A 26664-nucleotide genomic window follows, 5' to 3' on the forward strand; every position below is an offset into this window, starting at 1 on the left:
GTAGACAGTAGTTTTACATTTGTATAATAGGTTTGTGTAGTGGAAGGGGTTAAATTTACCTAGTTTTACTAGTTGTGGCATACAAAAAAAATGCTGTGTTCATACTGTCCCATCTCCATATCTACTGGTATCCAAATTTTCCTTCATCATAAATACTTACTATTGTGTAGACCACTCTCATCCAGGTTACTCCAGGCATTTGTACTTCTGTGGGAAAGCTGTGCTTCTTAATCTTTCTCCTACAAGTGGTTGATCCTCTTCAGCTTTCTTCCACATCTCATGGCCACACAGGTCCCCTCTATCTAGTTATTCCATTCCCTTCACACTGAACATTGCAATAAAATTTCCTCTCTCCCTTCTCCTTTCTAAGGTTGGGTGCAGCTTAGACAGTCTCTCTTCATATTAGGCACTATTTTGGTTGCTGCTTTCTCTACTCTTCCTGGTTTCCTTTTTCTCATGAGGTGGGCACACCTCTGCTGCATGTTCAAGCCTTGGATGTGTAATTGAGACCGTTAACCTTCCTCCTGATCTCTTCATCCAGATAAGTAAATGTCACTCATATTTCTTTAAAGGTATGAGTTTCATCTATCATTTTGCCTACATGTTTCTGTGGTAATAAGCTGTTTGAAAATATCATTCCTTTGCTGTAACTTTGCAGATGACACCAGTTTGAAAATATCACTCCTTTGCCATAACTTTGCAGACGACACTTCAGTTCCAATCTTATAATCATACATGCATCTGCTGCTGCTTTTTCTAAAATCTTTTTGCACATTCACTTTTTGAGGTTTAGTTCCATTTGCCATTTATATTTCTTTTCCCCTTATCCTGTCTACATCTCTCTTTAATGTTCCACAATCTTGGTAATTTTTCATTTTCATCAATAGCTTCTCATTATCTTCAAACAAGCTGCCCATCCTATACTTATCCCTTCCAGTGTATATATATATATATATATATATATATATATATATATATATATATATATATATATATATATATATATATATATATATATATATATATATATATATATATATATATATATATATATATATTGTGGAACCTCAGTTTTTTTACTTTATTAGTTCCTGAATACCATTCAAAATCAGAAATGTTAAAAAACCAAAACGATTTTCGCCATAGGAATCAATGTAAAATAGATTAGTCCATTCTCAGACACCCATCCACCATGTCTTTGCAGGTAATGGCCGATGCTCCCACTGCTAAGATGGCCACTCCACAACATCTCCAACTTAGAAATTTTTTTTATCTAGAAAGGATGTATTGAATGAACTTAGTGATACATAACTCATCAAAAGATATTGTTTAGACCATGCAGAATGACACAGAGAGGAGCAACTCGCTAACCGCCAAAATGAATGTGATCATAACACTTAGACATTGCTACTGGGAAATGCATTTGTACAGTAGTGAGGGCATTGTAGGTGATAGAGAGAGCCACAGGAAGCTTGGGATTACTCCTGAGCACTGAAGCTTGTTTGTTTACATCGAAGTTTTTCAGTGGGATCACATTTAACTTATTTCGAAGATTGAATTACTGTCTTACCCTCTGTGTCTCTTTTCCAAATATATAAAAGCAAAGGAAATATTTATAGAAACTATAAATTAGCAATAAATGGCAGTATCTGAAATCAAGTAACTTTCTTCAAAAACCGAATTATGGTACAGCAACCAAAACAATTGAGTTAAAATTTTTGTTCTAAAGCTGAGTTGTTTGGAAAGGCAGACGTTTGGTAACCAAGGTTCCACTGTATGTGTTTTATATATTGCAACCATTACTGGTGCCAGAATGGACCCTTGCAGAGCTCTGCTCAACACTGTACCATTCAGATTTCTGATTTCTAATAACTATCCTCATTTCTCTGTTCTTTAAAGTCCATTTCTGGAGACCATCGTTCACTCCTGTGTTTTTAATTTTTCAGAGTAAGTTCTTGTGAGCTGCTTTGGCAAAAACTTTTTTTTTTTTATTTCTTTTATGTCCAGGTATATACACTCTGCCCATCTACCTGCTTCTTGAATTAGAATTTTCACTTGAGCTGAAGCATAATTGGTTCATAGCACATACTCGTAGTCTTCCTTTTCTAACACCAAACAGACATTCAAAGTTTTGGTCCCCACCAGATACTCAGTCCATTTATTCTTCACAGTTTACCTTTCATTAATGATCTACATAATTTAGTGGATCTTCTTTATCACCTCTTATGCATCAGGATATCTGTTGGCTCCTTTCCAGTCTTGAGGAACCTTGCCATCATGCAGGAAAGTTACAAGTGTACAATGTACTTCCTCTGCAAGCTGTTCACTGCATTTCTTTGATATCCTGCCCAATATTCCATTTGATCTTGATGCTTTCCTCACCAGTTTGTCATATTTCTTATTTTTTGCTGTATGTGGGATGCCTCATCATACAAACTACACACTTAGTCTATCCTATTTTCACATTTAATTTTTATTTTTCTTATTATAACCTTATTATCAGTCATAAAATGCAATGACAGGATTCATCCTATCTGAGCACCACTTATGACTGTCAGAAGTCTGTCATCATCATGACAACATGGCCGTACATACCATAACAAGATCCCCAGCTGTTTTTAATTATAAATATAACAATAAATATTAGTAACTATGAGTAAATAATGTCCTTTTTGAGGCAATAAAGTATTATTATAAATAATTGCCAGGAGCGGTACGATCAGTTTTCCTAGACCTTGCCTTGTGTGGCCTATGTGTGTCAGGCTGTCAGCCATAATCTTCTCCTTATATATCATGTTTCTTTTGATTAGATACACTGTCTAATTTTCCCAAAAGACATAATATGAAGTCAAAACAATTTAAATCCAAGAATAATGTCAAAAACCTATTTCATTCCATAAATTTAAAGTTGACAAATTGTGAGCATGCGTTCCAGTGGCAGATGACGACTTGAGATATGACCGATGACTTCTGATGGCCATAAGACTAACAGTTATAAAGTTTGTTAGCTATGATGGTTAGCTAGGGTTGACCATAAGCATTATGTAGAATATGGGCCCTGGCTTTCATATGGCCTGTAGTTTGGGAGTTGTGATCAGCATAACTTTATCACTTCTTTAAACATCTCTTGCTCTTATCTGTATTGTAAATAATTAACTTACATCTCTATCATTTGTGCCTTTGTTCGTAATTAATTTTCGGTTTCCTAGCTTTGTTTATGTGCTTTTTCAAGGGGAGTTAATACACTACTGCTAATGGGCTTGTCTCATATTATGCAATATATTAACCAGTCTCATATTATGCAATCTGTTACCCAATGTTATTATATGTATATGTGATTAAAAGCCTCCATCACATTATTGTAAAGGCTGTATAATCATTTTGTGATTCTATGAATATTCTTTTTTGGTGATAAGCAATCTTCCATTCATACTCCTAGACCATCCATTTCCCACACTACATGCAGCTTCCAACTCTGTTTCTTACTGTGAATCCATACAAGTCCATTTGTTTCAGATGTTGCATCTCTTAGCATTGAACTGCAGTTTTCAAACCAGTTAAAGTTTTATGTTTTGATAGCAGTTTACTCAGCAATTTGCTTTATATTCATAACATTTAAAGATATATTCAAACACTACTTACTCATTTTATCAGATATATCATGGATATACAATGGACCTGTATGTGCAAGCATCAGGTAATAGATACCTTCACATATAAAAATGCACTAGCTTGCTCTATAAATGAGGTGTCCCGTATTAGAAGGGCTACTTGCACCACCCTGACCAAAACTGAGAAAACTGTGTATAACATATTTAGCTTTCACCCAGGAGTGAGTGAATGTACCATCAGTAAGGTTGAAAATTTATACAATGAGAATAGTTTTGGTCTAGTTGACCATCAATGCAGGCACAACACTGTTGAGCAATATTCCATGTTAGAAGGGCTGCCTTTCCAGGGTGAGTTAGTTATAATTCGGAAAATTCAGAATTAATTCCTTTTGTGTTGGTGTCTTTGTTGAGACAGAAAGGATGCTCCCAGCTTTTCTGTTGTGTATTAGTAACTGGATGAGAGGCCTTAAGTCATTGCCCAGTTTCTTCACCATTTTTCCACTTTATGCTATTGTTAATATTGTTATTGTGTGTCTTATATTCCAATATTCGCAGATTATCATTATTTTGCTCAGTATTCAGAGAGTATTCAGTGAACTTCCGAAACTATAACATAATTTGCAAAAGATGTGAAAAAAAAAGCCTAAAACATTCTTTGTGGCCATCATGATTTTGATTGTCAAGAGGTTATTTTGAGACCAAGCTCATTGTTATAGCATATATAATAAGGAAGTTATGGTTTTCAGAAGTTTGCCAAACTTAGAGCACATTTTTCTCACTTCTTTATTTGGGTAGAAGTGGCCCTTCTAATGTGAGATGCCTGAAATGCCCCATAACTAAGTCTGTACATAAGTAATTCATACTTAATAAGGATGCATGCATGTGTATCAGGAATGTAATTGAGGCAGGAACTGAACTTAGGAGCACTGTGACAGTTGAGGAAATGGTACTCATTTGTCTTTATGTATAATGGGTACTGCCTTTTAAATTGACTGAATGTGTGTGTGTGTGTGTGTGTGTGTGTGTGTGTGTGTGTGTACGCGCGCATGCGCACATGCCCAGTATGATAAATTTCCTCACATCTGACACTATATAGCCAGAAATACAAAAAGTGATCATTAGAATCACCACCATTTGGCTGGCCATATAGCTCATGTATTAGTTATCATAACAAAAGTAGGATTCCCATATGGTTATCATTGTCTCAGATACTTTTCTCTCCTTTGTTTGATGACTGAACTAGGGTAATTAGCATGACATTGCTAGCTAAGGGTCAACTTGAGGCAGACAGCATTGAGCCATGTTGAGTGATCATCAGGTGTTATGTTTAACATAAGAAGCTACCAAAAGATGTCTTCAGTGTTGAAGACAAAACAAGATCTCCTTTGTCTAAAGCTGAAACTTTGACTTGACAGTTAAAGTTTTAGCTTGAGCTTGGTACAGTAAAGAAGCTAGATGGGGAATAGAATAAGGTGTGTGTGTCTAGTGAAAGCTGAAACTTTGACTTGACAGTCAAAGTTTTAGCTTGAGCTTAGTACTGTAAAGAAAGCTAGATGGGGAATGGAATAAGGTGTGTGTGTCTAGTGATGCTGAGGATGTAATTCACCTACAGTTGTGTGCTTGTCATTCACACAATGAATCCTCTATGGAAGGAGCTTAAGATCTCATAGTGACTGATTTTTGGGAAGGGCGGAGTCCATCCACACACTTCACACAAACTTGAATGGTGAGGTCATAGCTTCTTGGCTTACATCTTGTACTCACTTGCTGAGCTAGGGCTAAACATCAGGAGTTGGAGAACAATGCCTATCTGTTTTGCCACACCCAGAGCTCAAACTTGGGCCTTCTTGGTTGTGAGCTTGGCATGGTAACCACAATACTGCGTAGTGCATGTGAGTGTAGCAGTGCTGAGGGTGTGTGTCTACTATCTTTTTCAGACCCTATGAAGTATAGTTTTTCACAGTTATCTTTTAAACAAACTGTTGGATCAGTATGACATTTTGGCATAGCTTTGACACTGCCCACAACTTTATAGCATTACAGTGCATTTCCAGGTGTGTTTCATTAACCCCTAAAAGACCGGTGTTGGTGATGATTTTCGTCCCGATAGGATTGGCTCTCCAGTGCTAAATGTCGAAAATAGTCTGTATTCACACACACCTTAAACTTAGCCTGCAGTGGAAAAGTGAATGAAATAGACTTTGTACTCAACATTAAGTCTTTCTCTTTCTAACAACATCCAAATGTCTCTACATGCAGTGGTTATGGAGAGTCACTTGCCTGCCATGCATCTGTTTCACCTGATTGGATATGGCTCTGAACTACAAAAATTTACAAAATGTACCTGTTTTAGCATAAATATCACAGTGGTTGTAACCACTTAGTTAAGTGGCTATAGCTGCATCCGGTCCTTTAGGGGTTAAGGAGGTTACTTTTGTCTTTGAAGGAGCTGACAGGAGCTGTCAGGAGCTGAGTAGACATTCGGACAGGGAAAGGTTTTACGTGACATAGTTGTGATGTGTATCACTTAACCATCTCTCCCACCACTACTGTTTTTCCCCTCCCTCTCTCCTTTTCTTTCTCTCTCCTGTTGACATTCCTGACCTAACATGTACTACAAGTGACAGACCTCCTAACAAAGTATGCAGTGGTCATACAAATTTAATGCTTTCCATCATCATACTAAAAGATGTTGACAGTTGAAAATTAGTTAAAGTTTATAAAATAAGAAAGTGCACATTGAAAAGTGTCTTTTTGATAATTTTTCATCACTTGCAAGGAATGGTGATATATGCAGCATTATCCAGAATTGCTTCAAATTGATTTCAACACTTACAAGTTCAGAAATGCTGTCCAATCCCATGTTGTCTTCACACAGTCACATCAGGTAAAATCTAATCTGTCTAAATGCCTAATTGGCTCTCACCTTCAAAGCTATGAATAAGTTCTTTAATCAAACACACACTGTACCAGGGTTGGAGGGAAAGAAAGAAAGAAAAAAAACAAAAAACAAATAAAAAATAAATAACATCAAAATTTAGCTCTATATTATATTGATAAATAAGGTGTATATATCTACATATACATAAAAAAAAATGTAAATGTAGTCAAGCCTGAGCCATTCATTTCCTGTACAGTACAAGTTAACATAGGCTTTGTCCAACTGGACCAGCCTGTATCAGCATTATCTAAACAAGTGTCTGAGCTTCATTAATAGTGTCAAAGTCTTTAAAGATCTAACTCCTCTTGTGACTTCTGGCATATAACCAAAAACATCTCCAATAACTTTGCTTCTTCATCTTTCCCTCCTGATGGCACTACTGCCATCTCATCTAAAGCTGAACTCTTAGCTCAAACCTTTGATAAAAACTTTACCTTGGATGGTTTGTTTCTACTCCTCCTCCACCCTCTGACTACTTCATACTACCCACTAAAATATGCATATTCTCACTGGCCCAAACCCTTGGAAGGCTTATGGACCTGATGGAGTCCCGCATTGTTCTCCAGTACTGTGCTTGCACCTTGCCCAGTCATACTCTTCCTAGTCTGTCTATCAATATCTGCCTTTTCTTCTTGCTGGAAGTTTGCCTACATTCAGCCTGTTCTTAATAAGGATGACCATTCTAATCCCTCAGACTACCATCCTATTGCTTTAATTTCCTGCCTCTCAAAAGTTTTGAATCTATCCCTAGCAGGAAGATTCTGAAGCATCAATCACTTCACTATCTGATCACCAGTATGGGTTCCATCAAGGCCACTCTATTGGTGATCTTTTGACTTTCCTTACTAAGTCTTGGTCATCCTCTTTTAGGGATTTTGGTGAAACTTTTCTGTTGCCTTAAACATATCAAAAGCTTTTGATAATCTGGCACAAAGCTTTTATTTCCAAACTACCCTCCTATAGCTTCTATCCTTCTTTCTGTAACTTCATCTCTAGTTTCCTTTCTGGCCATTCTATTGCTGCTGTGGTAGACTGTCACTGTTCTAAATCTATTAACAGTGGTGTTCCTCAGGGTTCTGTCCTGTTACATACTCTCTTCCTATTATTCATCAGTGATCTTTTAAACCAAACTTCTTGTCCTATCCACTCCTATGGTGAGGATACAAACCTGCACTTTCCCATGTCTTTTTGTTTATGTCCAACCCTTCAGGAAGTAAACAGATCTCACAGGGAAGTCACAAAATGCCTGACTTCTGATCTCTCTAAAATTTCTGATTGGGACAGAGCAAACTTAGTATTGTTCATTGCCTCAAAACTCAATTCCTCCATCTATCAACTTGACAACCTTCCAGACAACTATTCCCTCTTCTTCATTGACACTCAACTGTCCCCCTTTTCTACACTGAACATCCTCAGTTTGTCCTTTACTTGTTATCTAAGCTGGAAACTTCACATCTCATCTCTAGCTAAAATAGCTTCTATGAAGTTAGGTGTTCTGAGTTGTCTCTACCAGTTTTTCTTATCCCCCCCCACCCCCAAGCAACTAACTCTGTACAGGGGGCCTTATCCATCCATGTATGGAGTATGCTTCACATACATGGGGGGGGGTTCTACTTATACTGCTCTTTTAGACAGGATGGAATCAAAAGCTTTTCATCTTTACTCCTCTTCTCCAACTGGCTGTCTTCAGCCTCTCCCTCATTACTGCAATGTTGCATTTCTTGCTATCTTCTACCACCATTTTCATACCAACTGCTCTTCTGGTCTTACTAACTGCATGCCTCCCCTCCTCCCGCAGTCTTGCTGCACAAGACTCTCTTCCTTCTCTCACCCCTGTTCTGTCTGCCTCTTTAATGCACATTAGAGTTAACCAGTATTCTCAATCATTCATTCCTTTCTCTGGTAAACTCTGGAACTCCCTGCCTGCTTCTGTATTTCCACTTTTCTATGACTTAAACTCTTTCAAGATACTTAACCTGTAATTTCTGTCTAGAACTCTTTCAAGACACTTAACCTGTAATTTCTGTCTACCACTTACAACTCTGTTTGGGGACTGGCACCTCAGTGGGCCTTTTTCATTGTATTTAGGTTGCTCTTGACCAGTCCCCCATCCTACATGAAAAGAAAAATTCTAAGCTTTTTCACTTTAGATTGCTTTTTAATTGCTTATTCAAACTGATTTATGTATAAATATGAAGAATAAACAAAAAATGAATAACCCCCCAAAAACAAAAACCCAGTGGGTTGGATTAAAAATAAAAATAAATAAAAAAATAATATATATATATATATATATATATATATATATATATATATATATATATATATATATATATATATATATATATATATGGTCTGAAATGGATAGTAGTGGTGTGTGTGTGTGTGGTGATGGTGTACATGTGTGTATGCATGTGATGCCAGGGTGTGTGTGGTGCTGATAGTGCACATGTGTGTGTGTGTGTGTGTGTGTGTGTGTGTGTGTGTGTGTGTGTGTGTGTGTGTGTGTGTGTGTGTGTGTGTCCAAACCAGAGACCTAAACTTTTTGATGCCAGAAATTTGTTTTATAGTAACACAAAATAACACAAGATGTGAAAATCACTTGAAATGTCTCCATAAATAAACAATTATATTATTATACACACCAGTTGAGGGATTCAGCATCCAAAAGATGTTAAGCATTACATTGAATTAAAGTTTGCCTTCAGCCACACAAGTGGTTTGGCTGACACAGGTATGATTTTGTTATAAGCTACAATGTAGTCATATTTGGTTTTGATAGAGCTCAGTGTAACTATTAAGAAGATTAATTTCTTAGTTTAGTATATAGGTAATTACATCTGAACATTAATACAATAGATGCAATTGATAATGTGGATTTGGAAACTGTAGTGCCACGCTCCACACAGCATTTTGGCTAAAAAACATTACAAAGTGCCATACATTATTTTTTACAATATATGTGGCAGACATGAATGTCACACTATTTCACAAGTAGGTAAGAATGCAGATCAATAAAAATATATAGCTTTAAGTGATAAGTATCAGTAAATGCATAAAATAACAAATTATGAATAATGGTAATACACTAATAAGTAAGTTGCAATAAAGGAAAAGGTAACAGTATAATCTGTTTATCTAGACTACATAATAATGTGTCAATGATAGAGAGAGAGAGAGATGTGTTATTGAGAGGAGAGGAGAGAAGCAATCAAGTAGTCATTATTGCTGAAAAGTGGGCTGTGCCTCAGACCATGATCTACACAATGGCTGCTTGGGCAAAAGTGGTGCCTTACCACAGAGGCCTTCTTACTTTCAATGTTTGATGCTGTCTACTGGAGGAAGGGTATATATAATTAATTAAAACATTTTGAATATGATGAACATTTGGATGGAGAAACCCTCAGATTAAATATGCATACTGATAATGAGGCATCTTTTCTCCAAGAAAGTTTCCACAGTAGAACTTTTCACATTTATGAGCTTCCTTGCATACAATGCCACATTTCCTACATTATTTTTTCAATATTTTTTTCCTCACATACAGTATATAGTTGTCTAATGAATATCTTCAAACTCTGCCATAGTTTTTCAAAATCACAAAAAGTTATTAGGAATTGAGCTTGGACATTAATTGTAAATATTTCTGATATGAAACAGTTACCATTATGAAATACCAACCATACATTGCTACTGTGGTAATACTGTTGTCTAGCCAACCATAATATTTTGCTTGCTAGTGTGCTGTCAATTATATCTTTTCCACACTATCTTCTTAGGAGCACAAATTACTTCCTGGTTGATTTCTATGAATGCTTAACCCTATTTCACAAAAAAAAGGTTACTGATACTGATTAGTTTTTTATTCAGATGTGCTATTTCTTGTTAAATTAACATATTGAATTGTATTCCAGAGTTCTTTTCTAAAAAAAAAAAAAATTATAAATGTTCTACTCTTACATATCAGTATCTTAACAAAATCAAAGTAAAAGTACAGCAAATCTCTGCTCTGATTAAGGCTATATAAATTATGTAGCACAAATGTTATAGATTAATAAAACTGAATGTTTATTTTTATACTGGCAATAAAAAGCAAGACAATAATGATGTGACTTTTCTCCCTGAAATTCCTGCATTCTTGAAAGCTGATGACACAAAAATATTAAATTACTTAAAGTTTTAACTGAAATTCATCACCTCTAATTGTCTTTGAAACACTGAGCTCCAGTAATAAATCCCCAAAGTCAAACTGATATTGATGGACAAACCCTGAAACTAAATACAGTACAAAAATTTCAGTTAGAGGTCATATGAAAATATCAACAAAGTGAAATAAAAGACAAATATTTTGCTTTTCCAGACAGTAATAGCAGCAGCAGCAGCAGCAGCAGCAGCTGCAGCAGCAACAGAATCAACAGCAGAACAGCTGGCATGACCCAAGAACCCAAATAAGGTTGTAAGGTCTCCATTAACGACTCCGAGGTTTAAGTTCATCGTAGCACGACCTCAGGAATATATAATTTTTCTTCTGCGGATTGAAATATTCGTGACCCTGGAAAAAATATTTGATTGGTAACATGTAAGCTCCATGATTTTCTTTGTAACAGAAAATAAACATACAAAATGATACTTGCTGAAATTAATCATATTCCATTTGTCTTGTCAAACTATCCCATTAGGCACAGTTGCATTCCATTCCAATATGTTCATTTACCACTTAATGTATAGTATCATCAACTACTTAAATATTCATATCACAAATTCTTCACCGTTCTTCATCTTCATTCATCCTTTTCAATGTCTTGGTATGTACTGCAGCACAGAAATGATAAGTGTTTACTTCAGCCAGACAGAACATTCTTCCATGCCTCCATCTAGATGCAGTCACTATCTTCCATTCTCTCTCAGGCATTTCATGCATTACATTTCCACATTCTTCCTTGTCTTCCATAACTTCCATCTAACTCTGCACTCTGCACTCTGAACAGACCACCTCACATTCATTGTTACTCCTTAGCTAATAAACTCTCCTGCAGTGGACTGCTCAGTATGTAAAAATAGGTACTGATCAACAGAAAAGCCATATCTATATCCAATTAATATTAAAACACCCTCAGCTTACCTTTGACCAATCATAGGATACAGCATAAGCAAATATTTGGCCATTATGACTGAAAGCGCAACAGGATATTGGCTGCTCCATTGCTTCAGAATTTTTAAGCTTTGTTCGAGCATCTTTGTCCCAAAAACTAAATCTGCCGTCAGAACCAACTGTGGATAGTGTTCCATGGACTGGGTGGAACTTTATGTCATTTACCTGTCAAAAAATAAGGCTTGATTAAAAAGCTTGAACTGAACCAAACTCAGCTTTGACGCTTAGCATTCCCTTCATGTTTATTATATAGAAAAGAGACCAACCCACAGGGTGAACTGAGTGAGAGAGAGAGAGAGAGAGAGAGAGAGAGAGAGAGAGAGAGAGAGAGAGAGAGAATCATGTGCATGGGTTTAATGTAAAACTGTTTAAATGATGGTGATAATATTTAATCTGTACTTCATAGACTCTGCTGTCAAGATTGCTTGTCCCTCTAACTTATTTTATAATAAGCTAGTATTTTTGACATGAAAGGCAATAGGGGATAGGTGGAGGGCATCATAGAAAATAATTGAGGTGACAAGTTGATAGCTACATGTAGGCCATCATTATATTTTGCTTCTGGGGCACTCTGCCTCACTCTGTTTTGTTACTTGTTCCCATTTGTATAGCCATTGCAATGAAATGGAGTGAGGAAAAGAAGTCATGGACAAGCAGATTGCTACTAATATATTGTTATTAAGGCTGGTGAAGCAAATAAAGAAGTTGCATATATCAATGCGTTTTCTTGTACATATGCAGATAAAGATAAAACTCTTGAAGAAAAAAAGCTTTTTAAAAGCTTATCAATGTACAGGGTGTTCCAAAAGTATATGTCACATTACAACACTTTATATCTCAATAACTATGGAGGATCTCAAAACAATTTATATTCCCTGAAAGCTAATATTTTCAAGTTTCTATACTAAAAACTGAGCTCAAAAGTCCAAGACACTACCTTTTTATTAAACTTTTTCTACAGATGTTCACCAAGCATGGCATGAGTTACACGACACATCCAAACGATAGTCCATTTCTTGCCAAACGTGACCTAGCAGTGTTGTTGATGGTTGCCAAATTTAACTGAAGAAAACTTGATGATTTTACCTTTTTAAATGGCATCAGTTTCATTTTGTTTCCATTTGTACTTTTTGATATGTGAGTTCTTAGAAAATGACACTTTCTAAGTACTACAGATAGAAGCAAAATGAAACTGGTACCATTTAAAAGGTATAATCGTCAAGTTTTCTTCTGTTAATTTTGGCAACCATCAAGAATGCTATGCTAGGTCACGTTTGGAAAGAAATGGACTATTGTTTTGGATGTGTCATGTAACCCTTGCCACACACACTGAAAAAAAAAAAAAAAAAAAAAAAAAAAAAGCTTAATAAAAAAAGATAATTTGTTGCACTTTTGAGCTCAGTTTCTTTTTAGTATAGTAACTTGAAAATATTAGCTTTCAGGGAATATAAATTGTGTTTTGATATCCCCCATAGTTATTAAGATATAGTGTCATAATGTGACATACTTTTGGAGCAACCAGTATAATAAAGATTCACAGGAAAATTTAAGTTTGCCAGTTAGTAAAATAGAATCACATGTGAGTTGGGAATATATAATATAATATATAATAAACAATAGATAATATAAATATACCATGTATTGGAGGCTGGGAGAAAGAAAGAAAGAAAGAAAAGAAAAAATAAATCAAACCAAGCAGTCTGATCACAAGAAACCCATTATTCAACAGAAGCTTGGAGTCATTTTCTGAATTAAATATATTTAGAAAGAGAAGGTAAAAAATTTGAAAATGTGTACTCTGCAGTGATGAGGCTGTGTTTACTAAGATTGGAAAAATAGGTAGCAATGTTTATCATTCCATTTGTTCAAATTAAAGGAACTGTGAAATATCTTGATTTATTGATGGGGTGTGGGATGCTTTTGGGTTTCATGATTTAGGGAAAAATTTGTGATTTTCCTTAAAAACAGTAAATAGACAGTTGTATACAGATAAGAATAACTTCTTCACCATAGTACAGTGGTACTCCCTCCATATACATGGGAGCTGATGCTCCACAGGTGGATGGGGTTGAATCAAGTTGTGGAGAGAGAGAGAGAGAGAGAGAGAGAGAGAGAGAGAGAGAGAGAGAGAGAGAGAGAGAGAGAGAGAGAGAGAGAGAGAGAGAGAGAGAGAGAGAGAGAGAGAGAGAGAGAGAGAGAGAGAGAGAGAGAGAGAGAGAGAGAGAGAGAGAGAGAGAGAGAGAGAGAGAGAGAGAGAGAGAGAGAGAGAGATTAAGGGAAGCTGCAAGAAGCCCTCAGGCCTACATGTGGCAGTCCCTGGGCCTACACATGTCCCTGGAATTAATAGCAATTTTAAGGAAATAACTATATTTATTTATCTTGCTAACAGACATGCTTATGAGGTACTTACAGCATATATATCTTGAAAACCATTTGAGGTGCCATTTGAGCGGTGACACTTGAAGGTGAAGTTGTCTCTTGGTGATGCTGCAACAATGTACTGTATGGCAACCCGACCCTCCACACTGCCAAGGGCAAAGCCAGCAGGAGCACCAGCACCTTTCTTGTCTTTGAAGATTGCAACACATCTGTGCTGTGATGGAGAGAACATGGTGAATTAATGCTAATGAAACATCAATAAATTGAGCTGTAATCTTACTTACACACCAATACATTTTTTAATGCATGGATTTGGTTATGTATCGATTGAAGAAGTGAATACCATAGTGCAATAAATTTAAAAAAATCTGTGGAATATGTAATTTTTCAATATTTCTATTATGTTAACCCACAAATACTCAACCCAATATATTGAAAACATTTTAACTGAGTTTAAAGAACTGATAATGAATGCTTGAAGTAGCAGCATTTCTAGTTTAAAAAGAACATATGAATGCAGAGGTAAAGATAGAGCCGGAGAGCACAAGAAACATAAGAACTTGAGAAAATAAGGGAACATGTAAGAAATTGTCTGGCCTACAGATGGTAGTCACTGCATGAAACACACCAACTTATTTCCACCTATAAGAAACGGTTGTTCTTCCTGTAAGAAATTAATGGCATCACTTAACTTCCTTAACACTGTAATTTAGTCAATCACCTTTGAGCCCTAACTTTTGTATCATATACTGAACTGTTAACATAATTGTCAATACAAAAATTACATACCTTTTATAAAGGTAAACTCCAGTTGCAAATATAAGTTTTTAAGTCAAAAAGATGCTGCCCCAAAAGGATAATAGTGGTTTCAGGTTGTGTATTCCCCTATTTTAATAAATCAAAACAATCTTAGAAAATAAGTAAGAGTCAATGCAGTCCTGACAAAAATTTAAGATACCTAAGATGGTAAGATATACAGCTGTGGAATGGATAAGCTAACTAGACAGGAGGGAACATAGTAGTTTGCTTCAAGATTGAAGGGATGCACAATTATTGCCATTACATCTATCTATATACCAGGTTGGTATGAAAAAAAAAAAAAAAAAAGTAAAGAGGATTAGAATTAGAAGGAAACAAATGACAAGCAAGTATTTTTGCCACATACTCGTAATGATGACATACCAAAGCAGGGGAAGACAGCTTTCCCTACTATGGTCACTTCAGGAAAGTTCCTGGGAGGGAACTAGACATCCTAAGTGTAAATACATTGATAGATAAACTGTTCCTAACATTTCTAAATATCTTTTATACATTTTATCTCTGCTTTATGAACATTATTATTATTATTATTATTATTATTTTTTAAATACAGTGGAACCTTGGTTCTCGAACTTAATTTGTTCCTGAATGCCGTTCAAAGTCCAAAATGTTTGAAAACCGAAACTATTTTCTCCATAGGAATCAATGTAAAATGGATTGATCCATTCCCAGACACCAGTCTGTACTGTCTTAGCAGCTCATAACAGACATTCCCACAGGCAAGATGGCTGCTTCATATCTCCAGCTCACAAATTATTTATCCAGAAAGGATGTAATGAATGAACTTAGTGATACAGAACTCATCAGAAGTGCCTGTTTTGACCGATCTAGTGAGGAAAGCCTTACAGAGAGGAGCAACCCACTTACTGCCAAAATGAAAGTGATCATAACACTCAGACATCTTGCTGCTGGGAAAAGCTACTGGAAAAATGCATTTGTGCAGTGGTGATGGCACTGGGGGTCATTGAAAGAGCTACAAGTGGCTTGGGATTACTCCTAAGCACTGAAAACTGTTTGTTTACATCAAGGCTTTTCAACAGGATCACATTTACCTTATTTCAAAGATTGAATTACTATTTTACACTCTATGTTTCTCCTCCAAATACATAAAAATTAAATAGATACTTATAGAAACCATAAATTAGTAATAAATGGCAGCTTTTGCTGTCTTTTAATATTTGAAATCAAGTAGCTTTGTTCTAAAACTGAATTATGGTACCACAACCAAAGCAATAATGAGTTCAAAATTTTGTTCGAAAACCGAATTGTTCGAAAAGGGAGGCGTTCAGTAACCAAGGTTCCACTGTATATTTTTCCTCAGCCTTAGTTGCAAGCAGTAGTTATACATGTTCCCTTTGACTTGTGATTTAATTATTTAATTCAGCATTCCATCATTCTGTGTCCTTCTGCCATGTATTTCTTTTGGATTATCTTCTGAAATGCCTTTTACTCCAAAAGACTTTATCAAAATACTCTCATATAAAATCCATCACTTACCTGATACTTCAATGGCGATTCTATCTGTTTGAATTCTTGAGGCTGACCTTCAAGCTGGTAAACAATTAAATGCCTGTTTGCAGTGCCAACAACTGCCATGGGATACTCCACATCTGCACAATAGCACCGCTCAGGTAGGTTGATGGTCATGATTGGCTGTGCACTTCTTGTGTCCCAGAACTGAATAATAGAGAAATAAGGGAGAAAAATCAAATAACATGTTATGACACAGGTTCAGGCCCCTTCATTGCTGCCACTACACTCGGGTCTGCTTTCCCTTGACCTGCTTCTTCTAGTTTAATGTGGGCATAAACACAAATCCAGACACCTACTGGTCACTCCAAGCTATCACAACTGAGATCGCCACTTGGTTTAACCCAGTGACTGAGAAGGGAGTATAATAAATGCCAAACAAACCCCAAATTGCTGAGAAAGAATCACAAGCCATGTGCTATGGGGGCACAGCTGTGACGAAGGACACACAAATATGAGGCTTATAATATTCTGTGAGCTACCACTCACCAGAGACAAACCACCCACACTCACAGAACATTATATCCTCCTACTGGCAAGCAGTCTACATACAGTCTCCCAGAGGACAGACAAATACCACCTGTATACAGTAAAGCACAGAGAGAGAGGAAATAGCCACCAAGCAGGAGAGTATCACAATATCCTCTGGTTTCAAAGCTCCCAACAGTGGCCTCTGAACACCAGTCACATTGAATGGCACACAACACTAATGAGACAAGTACACAACACCCAACCTCTCTTGAGACAGCCAACAAAACACAGGATGCCAGTACACTCAAAGAATCTGAATAAAGTTGGTAGAGCAAAGTATTTCCCAGTAATCAGTAAACTTTGGCAGGTTCCCTTGGAAGTTCCTTCTTTCTAGAATGACAGGGGCTTTAGTCTCTACACTTGGAAATTACTATTATAAGCAGCTCTTCTAGTATGTATAGTACACCCCAGGACTTCTGCAAGCTCTAAATCTCTCTTGCATGACAACACGTCTAGCTATTTCAATGACTCATGCTATAAGGAAAGGGGGGAAGAGCAGGGAGAGGACAGGAAAGGGATAAGGTGGCCAGCCACATGCCTTGCTGTCACTCTCTTCTCTAAATATAACTTTTTTATAAAAATTATTATGGGCATATTAGAGGGGCTAGCCAAAAACTGACTAGGTTATTGGGGAAGGGGAATTCATCTACTATATTAGGTATCAAACTCAACTTGAGAGAGCAAAGGGAAGTGAGTGAAATTAATAGGGGGAGAAGACCATTTGGGACAACACAGAATTTAATGTAACACTGCTGAGCATGGGGTAGGCATTCATCACCCATCTGACATCTTCTGCCCCCCCCACCTCTCTCTCTCTCTCTCTCTCTCTCTCTATTTCTTTCTTCTTGTTCTCTTGCTACTCATAATACATATAAACAACCTCTTTCTCCAGCTAAACAGAAACATGGACATTTGTGGAGAAAGTAAATTACAGACAGAGTTATACAGCAAGAAACAATGCAAAAGAAAGGAAAAGAAAAGAAAAATACATACATATATACCAACCCTCTATCTCCTAAAAAAGGGGTGTAGCCAAGAGAAGACAACTTCCACATTCATACCACCCTCTTAGCCTCTGATGGAGAAGAGAAAGTACTCCTGCCATCATTTTATGGGGATAAACCACACATCTTGAACAAGGCTCCTTCATGGCAAGTACCTTCCCCTACCACACCAGATTGGCCCACACATGTGTGAGACTATCAATGTAAGGCTCCCTTGCAGGTTGCAGGGCTGCATCATTCCTCACACACTCACAACTGCTCTCCATTCACTTCTGCCATGCACAATCATTCTACTATGCTCCAGTGTCAGTCTCTTTATGACTTCCTTCGAACTATCTATCCATCCATTAAGTGGCCTACCTCACGAGTTCACAATAAATAAATATAAATAAATATAATAAAAAAATAAACAAATAAAACCATATAAATGGATACAATGAAAATAAACAAATAAGAAATAAAAATTAATGCATAAATAAAAAACAAATGCTTAAAACAGCTGTTGGCAGCTCCAGATTTTTTTTGCAAGTGTGATAGGCATGTCCATGATGAACACAAATGTGAGAAAAGATCTGCCTAACTGCTGCTTCCCACAAAGTTGATAAGTGAAATTTTTTTCAGCATCTACAGCACTTTAGTTCACTTTAGTTCTGTAGATGTTTTAATGGTCCTCAGCCAAAATAATTCATCTTATAGGAAGGAGAGATGTGGTTAAGTTAATTTGCCAATGAAAGTTCACTTTTGCATTAGCAGAAAAGTAATAAGTTGTTTGCAGTGAGGCCACAGGAAGAGTGGAGACATGCAATTAGCATGTTCAGAAGAACATCAGCCATGAAAGCATTAGTATAAGATAGCTTGAGAAGATGCAACACTGCAAGGGTATGACAAACTGAAGGATAGTTAATGAAGTGACTGAAACCTCATCATATATGGGGGTTATAATCCATACAAGCATGGATAAGGCTTGTGTATGAAGCACCTAGGAGAAAAATTGTCAGAAAAGCTACATCTAATTTCACTGAATGAAAAATAAGGAGGTAAGATGATATAGTGCTTTGAGAGTATGCTTGATGGTCAGATCAATGTGTTATGACTGTTTGGGCATGTGGAGAGAATGGGGGACAGCACACTAGAAAAGAGGATAATGAGGAAACCCTCATCTGGATTTTTTTTTTTTTTTTTATGTAGGAGGGACACTGGCCAAGGGAAAAAAAAACTCATCTCACTGAGATCCCAGTCCCAGAAAAGGGTCCAAAGCGGCAGTCAAAAACTGAAGGATAAGTGTCTTGAAACCTCCCTTTTGAAGGAATCCAAGTTATAGGAAGGTGAAAATACAGAAGCAGGCAGGGAGTTCCAGAGTTTACCAGAGAAAGGCATGAATGATTGAGAATACTGGTTAACTCTTGCATTAGAGAGGTGGACAGAATAGGGGTTAGAAAAAGATGAAAGTCTTGTGTAGCAAGGCCGTGGGAGGAGGGGAAGCATGCAGTTAGCAAGATCAGAAGAGCAGTTAGCATGAAAATAGTGGTAGAAGACAGCTAGAGATGCAACATTGCAGGGATGAGACAGAGGCAGAAGACAGTCAGTTAGAGGAGAGGAGTTGATGAGACGAAAAGCTTTTGATTCCACCCTGTCTAAAAGAACGGTATGAGTGGAACCCCCCCACAGACATGTGAAGCATACTCCATACATGGACAGATAAGGCCCTTGTACAGAGTTAGCAGCAGGGGGTGTGGGTGAGAAAAACTGGCGGAGACATCTCAGAACGACTAACTTCATAGAAGCTGTTTTAGCTAGAGATGAGATGTGAAGTTTCCAGTTCAGATTATAAGTAAAGGAGAGACTGAGGATGTTCAGTGTAGAAGGGGGGGACAGTTGAGTGTCAATGAAGAAGTGGGGATAGTTGTCTGGAAGGTTGTGTCGAGCTGATAGATGGAGGAAATGAGTTTTTGAGGCATTGAACAATACCAAGTTTGCTCTGCCCCAATCAGAAATTTTAGAAAGATCAGAAGTCAGGCGTTCTGTGGATTCCCTGTGTGAAATGTTCACTTCCTGAAGGGTTGGACGTCTATGAAAAGACGTGGAAAATTGCAGGGTGGTATCATCAGCATAGGAGTGAACAGGACAAGAAGTTTGGTTTGGAAGGTCATTGATGAATAATAAGAAGAGAGTGGGTGACAGGACAGAACCCTGAGGAACACCACTGTTAATAGATTTAGGAGAAGAACAGTGACCATCTACCACAGCAGCAATAGAACGGTCAGAAAGGAAACTTGAGATGAAGTTAAAGAGAGAAGGATAGAAGCCGTAGGAGGGTAGTTTGGAAATCAAAGCTTTGTGCCAGACTCTATCAAAAGCTTTTGATATGTCCAAGGCAACAGCAAAAGTTTCACCAAAATCTCTAAAAGTGGATGACCAAGACTCAGTAAGCTTGAAAGCCAGAAGATACCAGTAGAGCAGCCTTGACGGAACCCATACTGGTGATCAGATAGAGGGTTGTGAAGTGATAGATGTTTAAGAATTTTCCTGTTGAGGATAGATTGAAAAGCTTTAGATAGGCAGGAAATTAAAGCAATAGGATGGTAGTTTGAGGGATCAGAACGGTCACCCTTTTTAGGAACAGGATGAATGCAGGCAAACTTCCAGCAAGAAGGAAAGGTAGATGTTGACAGACAGAGCTGAAAGAGTTTGACTAGGCAAGGTGTAAGCATGGAGGCACAGTTCTGAAGAACAATAGGAGGGACCCTATCAAGTCCATAAGCCTTCTGAGGGTTTAGGCCCGCAAGGCCATGGAAAACATCACTGCGAAGAATTTTAATAGGTAGCATGAAGTAGTCAGAGGGTGGAGGAGATGGAGGAAAAGCCCAGAATCCTCCAAGGCAGTGATTTTAGCAAAGGTTTGAGCGAAGAGTTCAGCTTAGAAATAGATGTGATACCAGTGGCGCCATCTGGTTGAAATAGAGGAGGGAAAGAAGAAGCAAAGTTATTTGAGATATTTTTAGCTTGATGCCAGACGTCACAAGGGGAGTTATATCTTGAAAGATTTTGACACTTTCTGTTAATGAAGGAGTTTTTGGCTAGTTGGAGAACAGACTTGGCATGGTTCCGGGCAGAAATATAAAGTGCATGAGATTCTGGTGATAGAAGGCTCAAGTACCTTTTGTGAGCCACCTCTCTCTATCATGTATAGCATGAGAACAAGCTGTGTTAAATCAAGATTTGGAAGGTCTAGGTCAAGAAAAAGTGAGGAATGTATGTCTCCATGCCAGACACTATCACCTCTGTTATACGCTCAACACACAAAGACACGGAAGCAGTAGTCATTTCAATGAAAATCAGCAAAATACCTCCTCAGGTCCCCCCAACTAGCAGAGGCAAAATGCCAGAGGCACCTTCGCTTAGGGGGATCCGGAGAAGGGATTGGAGTGATAGGACAAGATACAGAGATGAGATTGTGATCGGAGGAGCCCAATGGAGAAGAAAGGGTGACAGCATAAGCAGAAGGATTAGAGGTCAGGAAAAGGTCAAGAATGTTGGACGTATTTTCAAGATGGTCAGGAATACGAGTAGGGTGTTGCACCAATTGATCTCGGTTGTGGAGGATAGCAAAGTTGAAGGCTAGTTCACCAGGATGGTCAGTGAAGGGAGAGGAAAGCTAAAGCAGGTGGTGAACACTGAAGTCTCCAAGAATTGAGATCTTTGCAAAAGGGAAGAGAGTCAGAATGTGCTCCACTCTGGCAGTGATGAGAGAGAGGCTGAAGACAGTCAGTTAGAAGAGAGGAGCTGATGAAACAAAAAGCGGAGTGGATGAATTGTGTGAAGAGAGCACTGAATGAGAGAGGTATGACAGTGCAACAAGCAGGAACTACTGTGCATGATGAGTTGAATGGAGAGTGACAGGGATGCACATGAAAACACCACATTTTTGTTGAGTCCTGAGAGGGGTTGTGGACTACTGGCATATGGAGCCAGTTGGGGTGCAGGGTATTCTGTAGAAAATATCCTGCATCTGTTGTGGTCTAAGCATTACAATAGGAGAAAGGTAAGGAATGATTTCATCATGAAAGGGCAGGGATAAACCAGTGTACACTGTTTGGCCTTACTGTGAAAGTATGTGACTAGCTGTGCTAAGCTTAACCCTACTGTCTGCAGAACGGGTTGAAAACGGGCTGCCCTAAGGGATTTTTTCCCAATAAAACAAAATTTTAAACAAGAGAGTGTTAGGAAATTATTCTTACTATGTCAATGAAAATTTGATAAGGAATCACTGTGTAAAAAAAATCTGCAAAAAAATTTGGTCTAATCTATATTTTATAGTTTTCTTTTGAATGGCCATGAAGCAATGTGACAACAGATGAAAATCAATGAACAATGAATTCACTGCCAATGGCTACCTCCTTGCCAGCCATACAATAAATTTCCCCATATATATATATATATATATATATATATATATATATATATATATATATATATATATATATATATATATATATATATATATATATATATATATATATATACGAGGTGTGTCATTAAAGTTCCAGGACTGGTGCCACACAAGTTTTATTTCACATCCAGGCTACAAACTATAGGTTATCTCCTTCGAAGTAATCCCCCTGGCACCGCATGCACTTGTCCATCCTTCTCTGCCAGGCTTGCATGCACTGCTGGAAGGATTCTTGCGGGATGCTCCTCAGCTCCGTCGTCACGGCCTTTTTGATGTCGTCCGCATCATCAAAACGGGTCCCCTTCATGACCTCCTTGAGCTTGGGGAAGAGGAAGAAGTCGCACGGAGCGAGGTCAGGTGAGTAGGGCGGTTGCTCCAGCACGGCGATGTTCTTCTTGGCCAAGAACTCTCTGATGCTCAGGGCATTGTGAGCAGGCGCATTGTCGTGGTGAAGCAGCCACGAGTTGCCCTGCCACAACTCCCGCCTCTTTCTCGCGCACTGCACGAAGCAGACGCCGCAGTACTTCTTTGTACACATGTTGGTTGACTGTCTGGCCCTGTGGCAAGAACTCGCAGTGGACGATGCCCCTCACATCGAAGAAAAGCGATCAACATGACCTTGAAGCTGGACCCTGGACTGCCTTGCTTTCTTCGGCCGTGGCGACGCCGGGACTCTTCCATTGAAGGCTCTGGCGTTTGGTCTCCGGGTCGTACTCAAATACCCAGGACTCATCGCCGGTGATGACTCTCCTGAGCAAGTCTGGTTCAGTTTCCAGACGCTCGAGGATGTCCTGACACACCTGCATGCGTCGTCCCCTTCTGGTCATCGTTCAGGAGTCTCGGCACCATCTTCGCACAGACTTTCCGCATGCCCAGATCTTCAGTGATAATCTTCCACACGCTGTTGTGGTTCATGCCCAAGCTCATCCTGCGATCCTTTCGAACAGTCAACCGACGATCGTCACGCACCATCTGCTTGACACGCTCAACATTGGCCTCATTCCTGCTCGTTGAGGGTCTTCCACTCCTGGGGTCATCTTCCACGTCCTCCCGGCCCTCTTTGAAACCTCTTGCACCACTCAAAAACACGTGAGCGTGACATTGTCTCATCCCCGTACACTTTTTGCAGCATACCCAGTGCTTCTGACGGCGTTTTCCCCAACTGCACCAAAAACTTCAAGTTTGTTCGCTGTTCAGCGCTCATTGTTAAAACGACCTGCAACAGAGGACATGATTTTTAAAAGCACGTAAGAAAAAGATTAGTGACTGTAGAGGGTTGGGAGCGCAGTTGTATACTCCAGAAGGATTACTTTGAAGGGGAAATATGGTGATTTGTGGCTTGGGTTTGAAATTCATCTTTTAGGGACACCAGTCCTGGAACTTTAATGACACACCCTCGTATATATATATATATATATATATATATATATATATATATATATATATATATATATATATATATATATAGGTGTATGTGTGTATTTTGATATATATCTTTAGTGTAGTTACTATTCTCTTTCCTGCAGTATTTCATGTAAAAATAAAAGAACATATGATTCATAAGTGAGGGATAACAGGGTGCATGTTGCACAATTAGGCAGGGTGATCGGTATTTGTTTGTGTGTGTTCTACTTTCTCTTCTGCACCATCTCACCAATAAAATTATATAAAGACATAATGTGAGTGCTAAGTAAGTCCAGTAGCTCAGTTCAATCTTGTGTTGACCCCGATACGTAAAATTAAAAACTCTACCAAAAATCATGCTAATTTCCCCTGATATACATTTCAGAGACAGGAGGTATAATATTTTTGAAAGATGGTAAGTTTCTCTCTCTCTCTCTCTCTCTCTCTGACACACTCCCACTATTGTCTATTACTATGAGAGAGAGAGAGAGAGAGAGAGAGAGAGAGAGAGAGAGAGAGAGAGAGAGAGAGAGAGAGAGGAGAGAGAGAGAGAGAGAGAGGAGAGAGAGAGAGAGAGAGAGAGAGAGAGAGAGAGAGAGAGAGGAGAGAGAGAGAGAGAGAGGAGAGAGAGAGAGAGAGAGGGGGGGGGGGGGGGGGACTGAGGCAGGTACCAGACACCTATGATGTTGCTGCAGAGGGTGGGGGGGGGGGCCAAGGGGGTGATAGCTAGATAGCTAGCTACCCAATGCTAAATAAAAACCTTGCAACTTTTTGGTAAATATGCCAATGCAGTGTGCAGATGAGAGCTTATCAGCTCATGTGACTGGGTGCACTTACTGGGTGTATAACTGCTTAGGGGCTTACAATGGACTCTATAGACACAGTCTCTCTCTCACTTTATAGATGACCCTGACAAAGATTTGGCAGAGGTGACAGGTGACGAAGCTGGTCTTGCCATGGAATTAGAAAGTGACAAGGAAGTGGATGATGACATAGATTATGAAGAGTGGCTCCTACAGAGAAATAGTAAGACATTAATAAGAAACAGGCTAGTTAATTCAATGACCAGTTGTTTAGATGAAAGTAAATATGATAATTATGTATTACCAGGTGAGCTATGGGAATATAGAATCACGGTAGAGAAACCACTAAGAAACTCAGGTGTAGAGAAGTCCATAACATGGGCCAATAGTATGGAAGGTAGAGCAACTGTGAACATATCCAGTGTTGTTGAATGTTTGATAGGAAGTGCAAGGTCAGTAAATTCAGAAAAAAAATGGCATGGGACTTACTCATAACATCTGAAATGATTTTCAATATTTTGCACCATACTAATCAGAAAATTGAAGGTATAATTGCAAAATTTTCTCAGAGGCCTTCAAATAATGATAAACTCCTATCATACATAAGAGTAACAGACTGCATTGAAAAATTTTTTTGGTTTGCTGTATGCACAAGGTTTATTAAGCCAAAACAAATATAAAACACTTTTCGGAGAAGAGTTTGGTCACCTTGTATTTGGTGCAATAATGTCTGTGAATAGATTTGGGTTTTTACATGTAAACCTAATTTTTGACAATTTTGATACCAGACATCAAAGACGGATGCATGACTGGATTGCTGCAGTCAGGGATCTTTTAAAAAATTTTAATGACTACGCCTGTTCAGTGTTGGAGCCAGGTGACTTCTTGACCATTGATAGAAATTTATAGTCTAGTAAAAATCAAATAGGATTCAGGCAGTACAATAAGAGCAAACCAATATGATATGGCCTGTTGTATAAATTTGTGAAGGTAGTAAGAATTCCATTCACCTTCAGGATGATAGTATACTCAGGTAAACCTTCCAGAGAGCCTGGACCCCACTATATCCATGGCTCACTTCCAACAGTGAAGGTTCTTGTCAGTCAGATACAAGAATTTGTAGACCTTAGTGGCAGTCCAGATAGGCTGTGTATCAGCCTAGAGTTGTTTGAGTGGCTTCAAACACAAGGTATTGCTGGTATAGGTAATGTAGTTGCATGAGAAAAGGCATACCACCAGATATAAAGACAGTCACTAGAAGGGAAGAGGTCATACCAGGTGTACTGGACTAAAGATAATAAGGAAATGACTGAATTCTTATGTAATACCCACCAAAAGTAATAAGGAAAAAATTATTGCTTCTAAGTACAATCCCCCTTATAATATTAGGAATTCCCAAGGAGGATGGTGCAAGAAAGCCAGCCAAATATAAATTGTATGATTTTACTAAGGAAGTGAAATACTAGATCAGAGAATGAATTTTTATATGGTGCACACAAAATCTTGCATATGGACAGTGAATGCCTTTGCATATATTCTTGACACTGCCAAGGTAAATTCAGACGGTTTATTTAATTAAAATTCATGCTGACCCTAGAAAATGTAAATCACTTACATGTGGCTGGAACTTAGTGGAGACATTATTTAATCCTCAAATTGAAAGGAGGAAATCTGAGGCTTGTACATGAATTACTACAGGTAAGATGGACCTAATGTTAGTACAGAAGACAGGAAGACAAAGCCACAACAGAAGTAACACATGAGAATAATAAGAAGAATAGGTGTCATGCTTGCCTAGATTTGGCTTATGGTTCAGATTACAGAAAAAATCAACCAAAAGTAAAGAAAACTATTATTCAGTGTTAAGTCTGTCACAAACACTTGCGTGATCAACATTTTAAGAAAATTTGTGTAAAATGTTATGATACCAGGCCCAATCAGTGAGAATTCTGCTTTCAATATTGAAAAGGATTATGCTCTTTTAAGGCAAATGCCTAAATAAAGTGTGATTATGCTTGTTCTGAACTTTGTATCAAGAAA

At 38.1% G+C, this 26664-nt stretch overlaps 2 protein-coding genes across 8 annotated transcripts in view; one reads left to right on the top strand and one right to left on the bottom strand.

Moving 5' to 3' along the window:
• LOC135101232 (zinc finger protein 830-like) overlaps positions 1–12418 on the top strand; it is a 50327-nt gene extending 37909 nt beyond the window's left edge. For 5 of the 6 annotated variants that reach the window (XM_064004897.1, XM_064004876.1, XM_064004907.1 and 2 more), the window contains one exon: positions 1205–11181. The gene's annotated coding sequence lies outside the window, so the exon portion shown is untranslated. Of the gene's footprint in view, positions 1–1204 lie in introns of all 6 variants that reach the window. The other variant, XM_064004887.1, reaches the window with a different exon arrangement.
• LOC135101223 (protein Rae1-like) overlaps positions 10403–26664 on the bottom strand; it is a 44284-nt gene continuing 28022 nt past the window's right edge. For both annotated transcript variants that reach the window (XM_064004857.1, XM_064004865.1), the window contains exons 6-9: positions 16400–16579; positions 14115–14297; positions 11675–11869; positions 10403–11104 (exon numbers count right to left, since the gene is read on the bottom strand). In XM_064004857.1, the coding sequence (XP_063860927.1) occupies positions 11021–11104; positions 11675–11869; positions 14115–14297; positions 16400–16579 (642 nt within the window). In that variant the 3' untranslated portion in view covers positions 10403–11020. The remainder of the gene's footprint in view (positions 11105–11674; positions 11870–14114; positions 14298–16399; positions 16580–26664) is intronic.

This window comes from Scylla paramamosain, chromosome 1, assembly GCF_035594125.1.
Source record: "Scylla paramamosain isolate STU-SP2022 chromosome 1, ASM3559412v1, whole genome shotgun sequence".
NCBI classification, from domain to species: domain Eukaryota; kingdom Metazoa; phylum Arthropoda; class Malacostraca; order Decapoda; family Portunidae; genus Scylla; species Scylla paramamosain.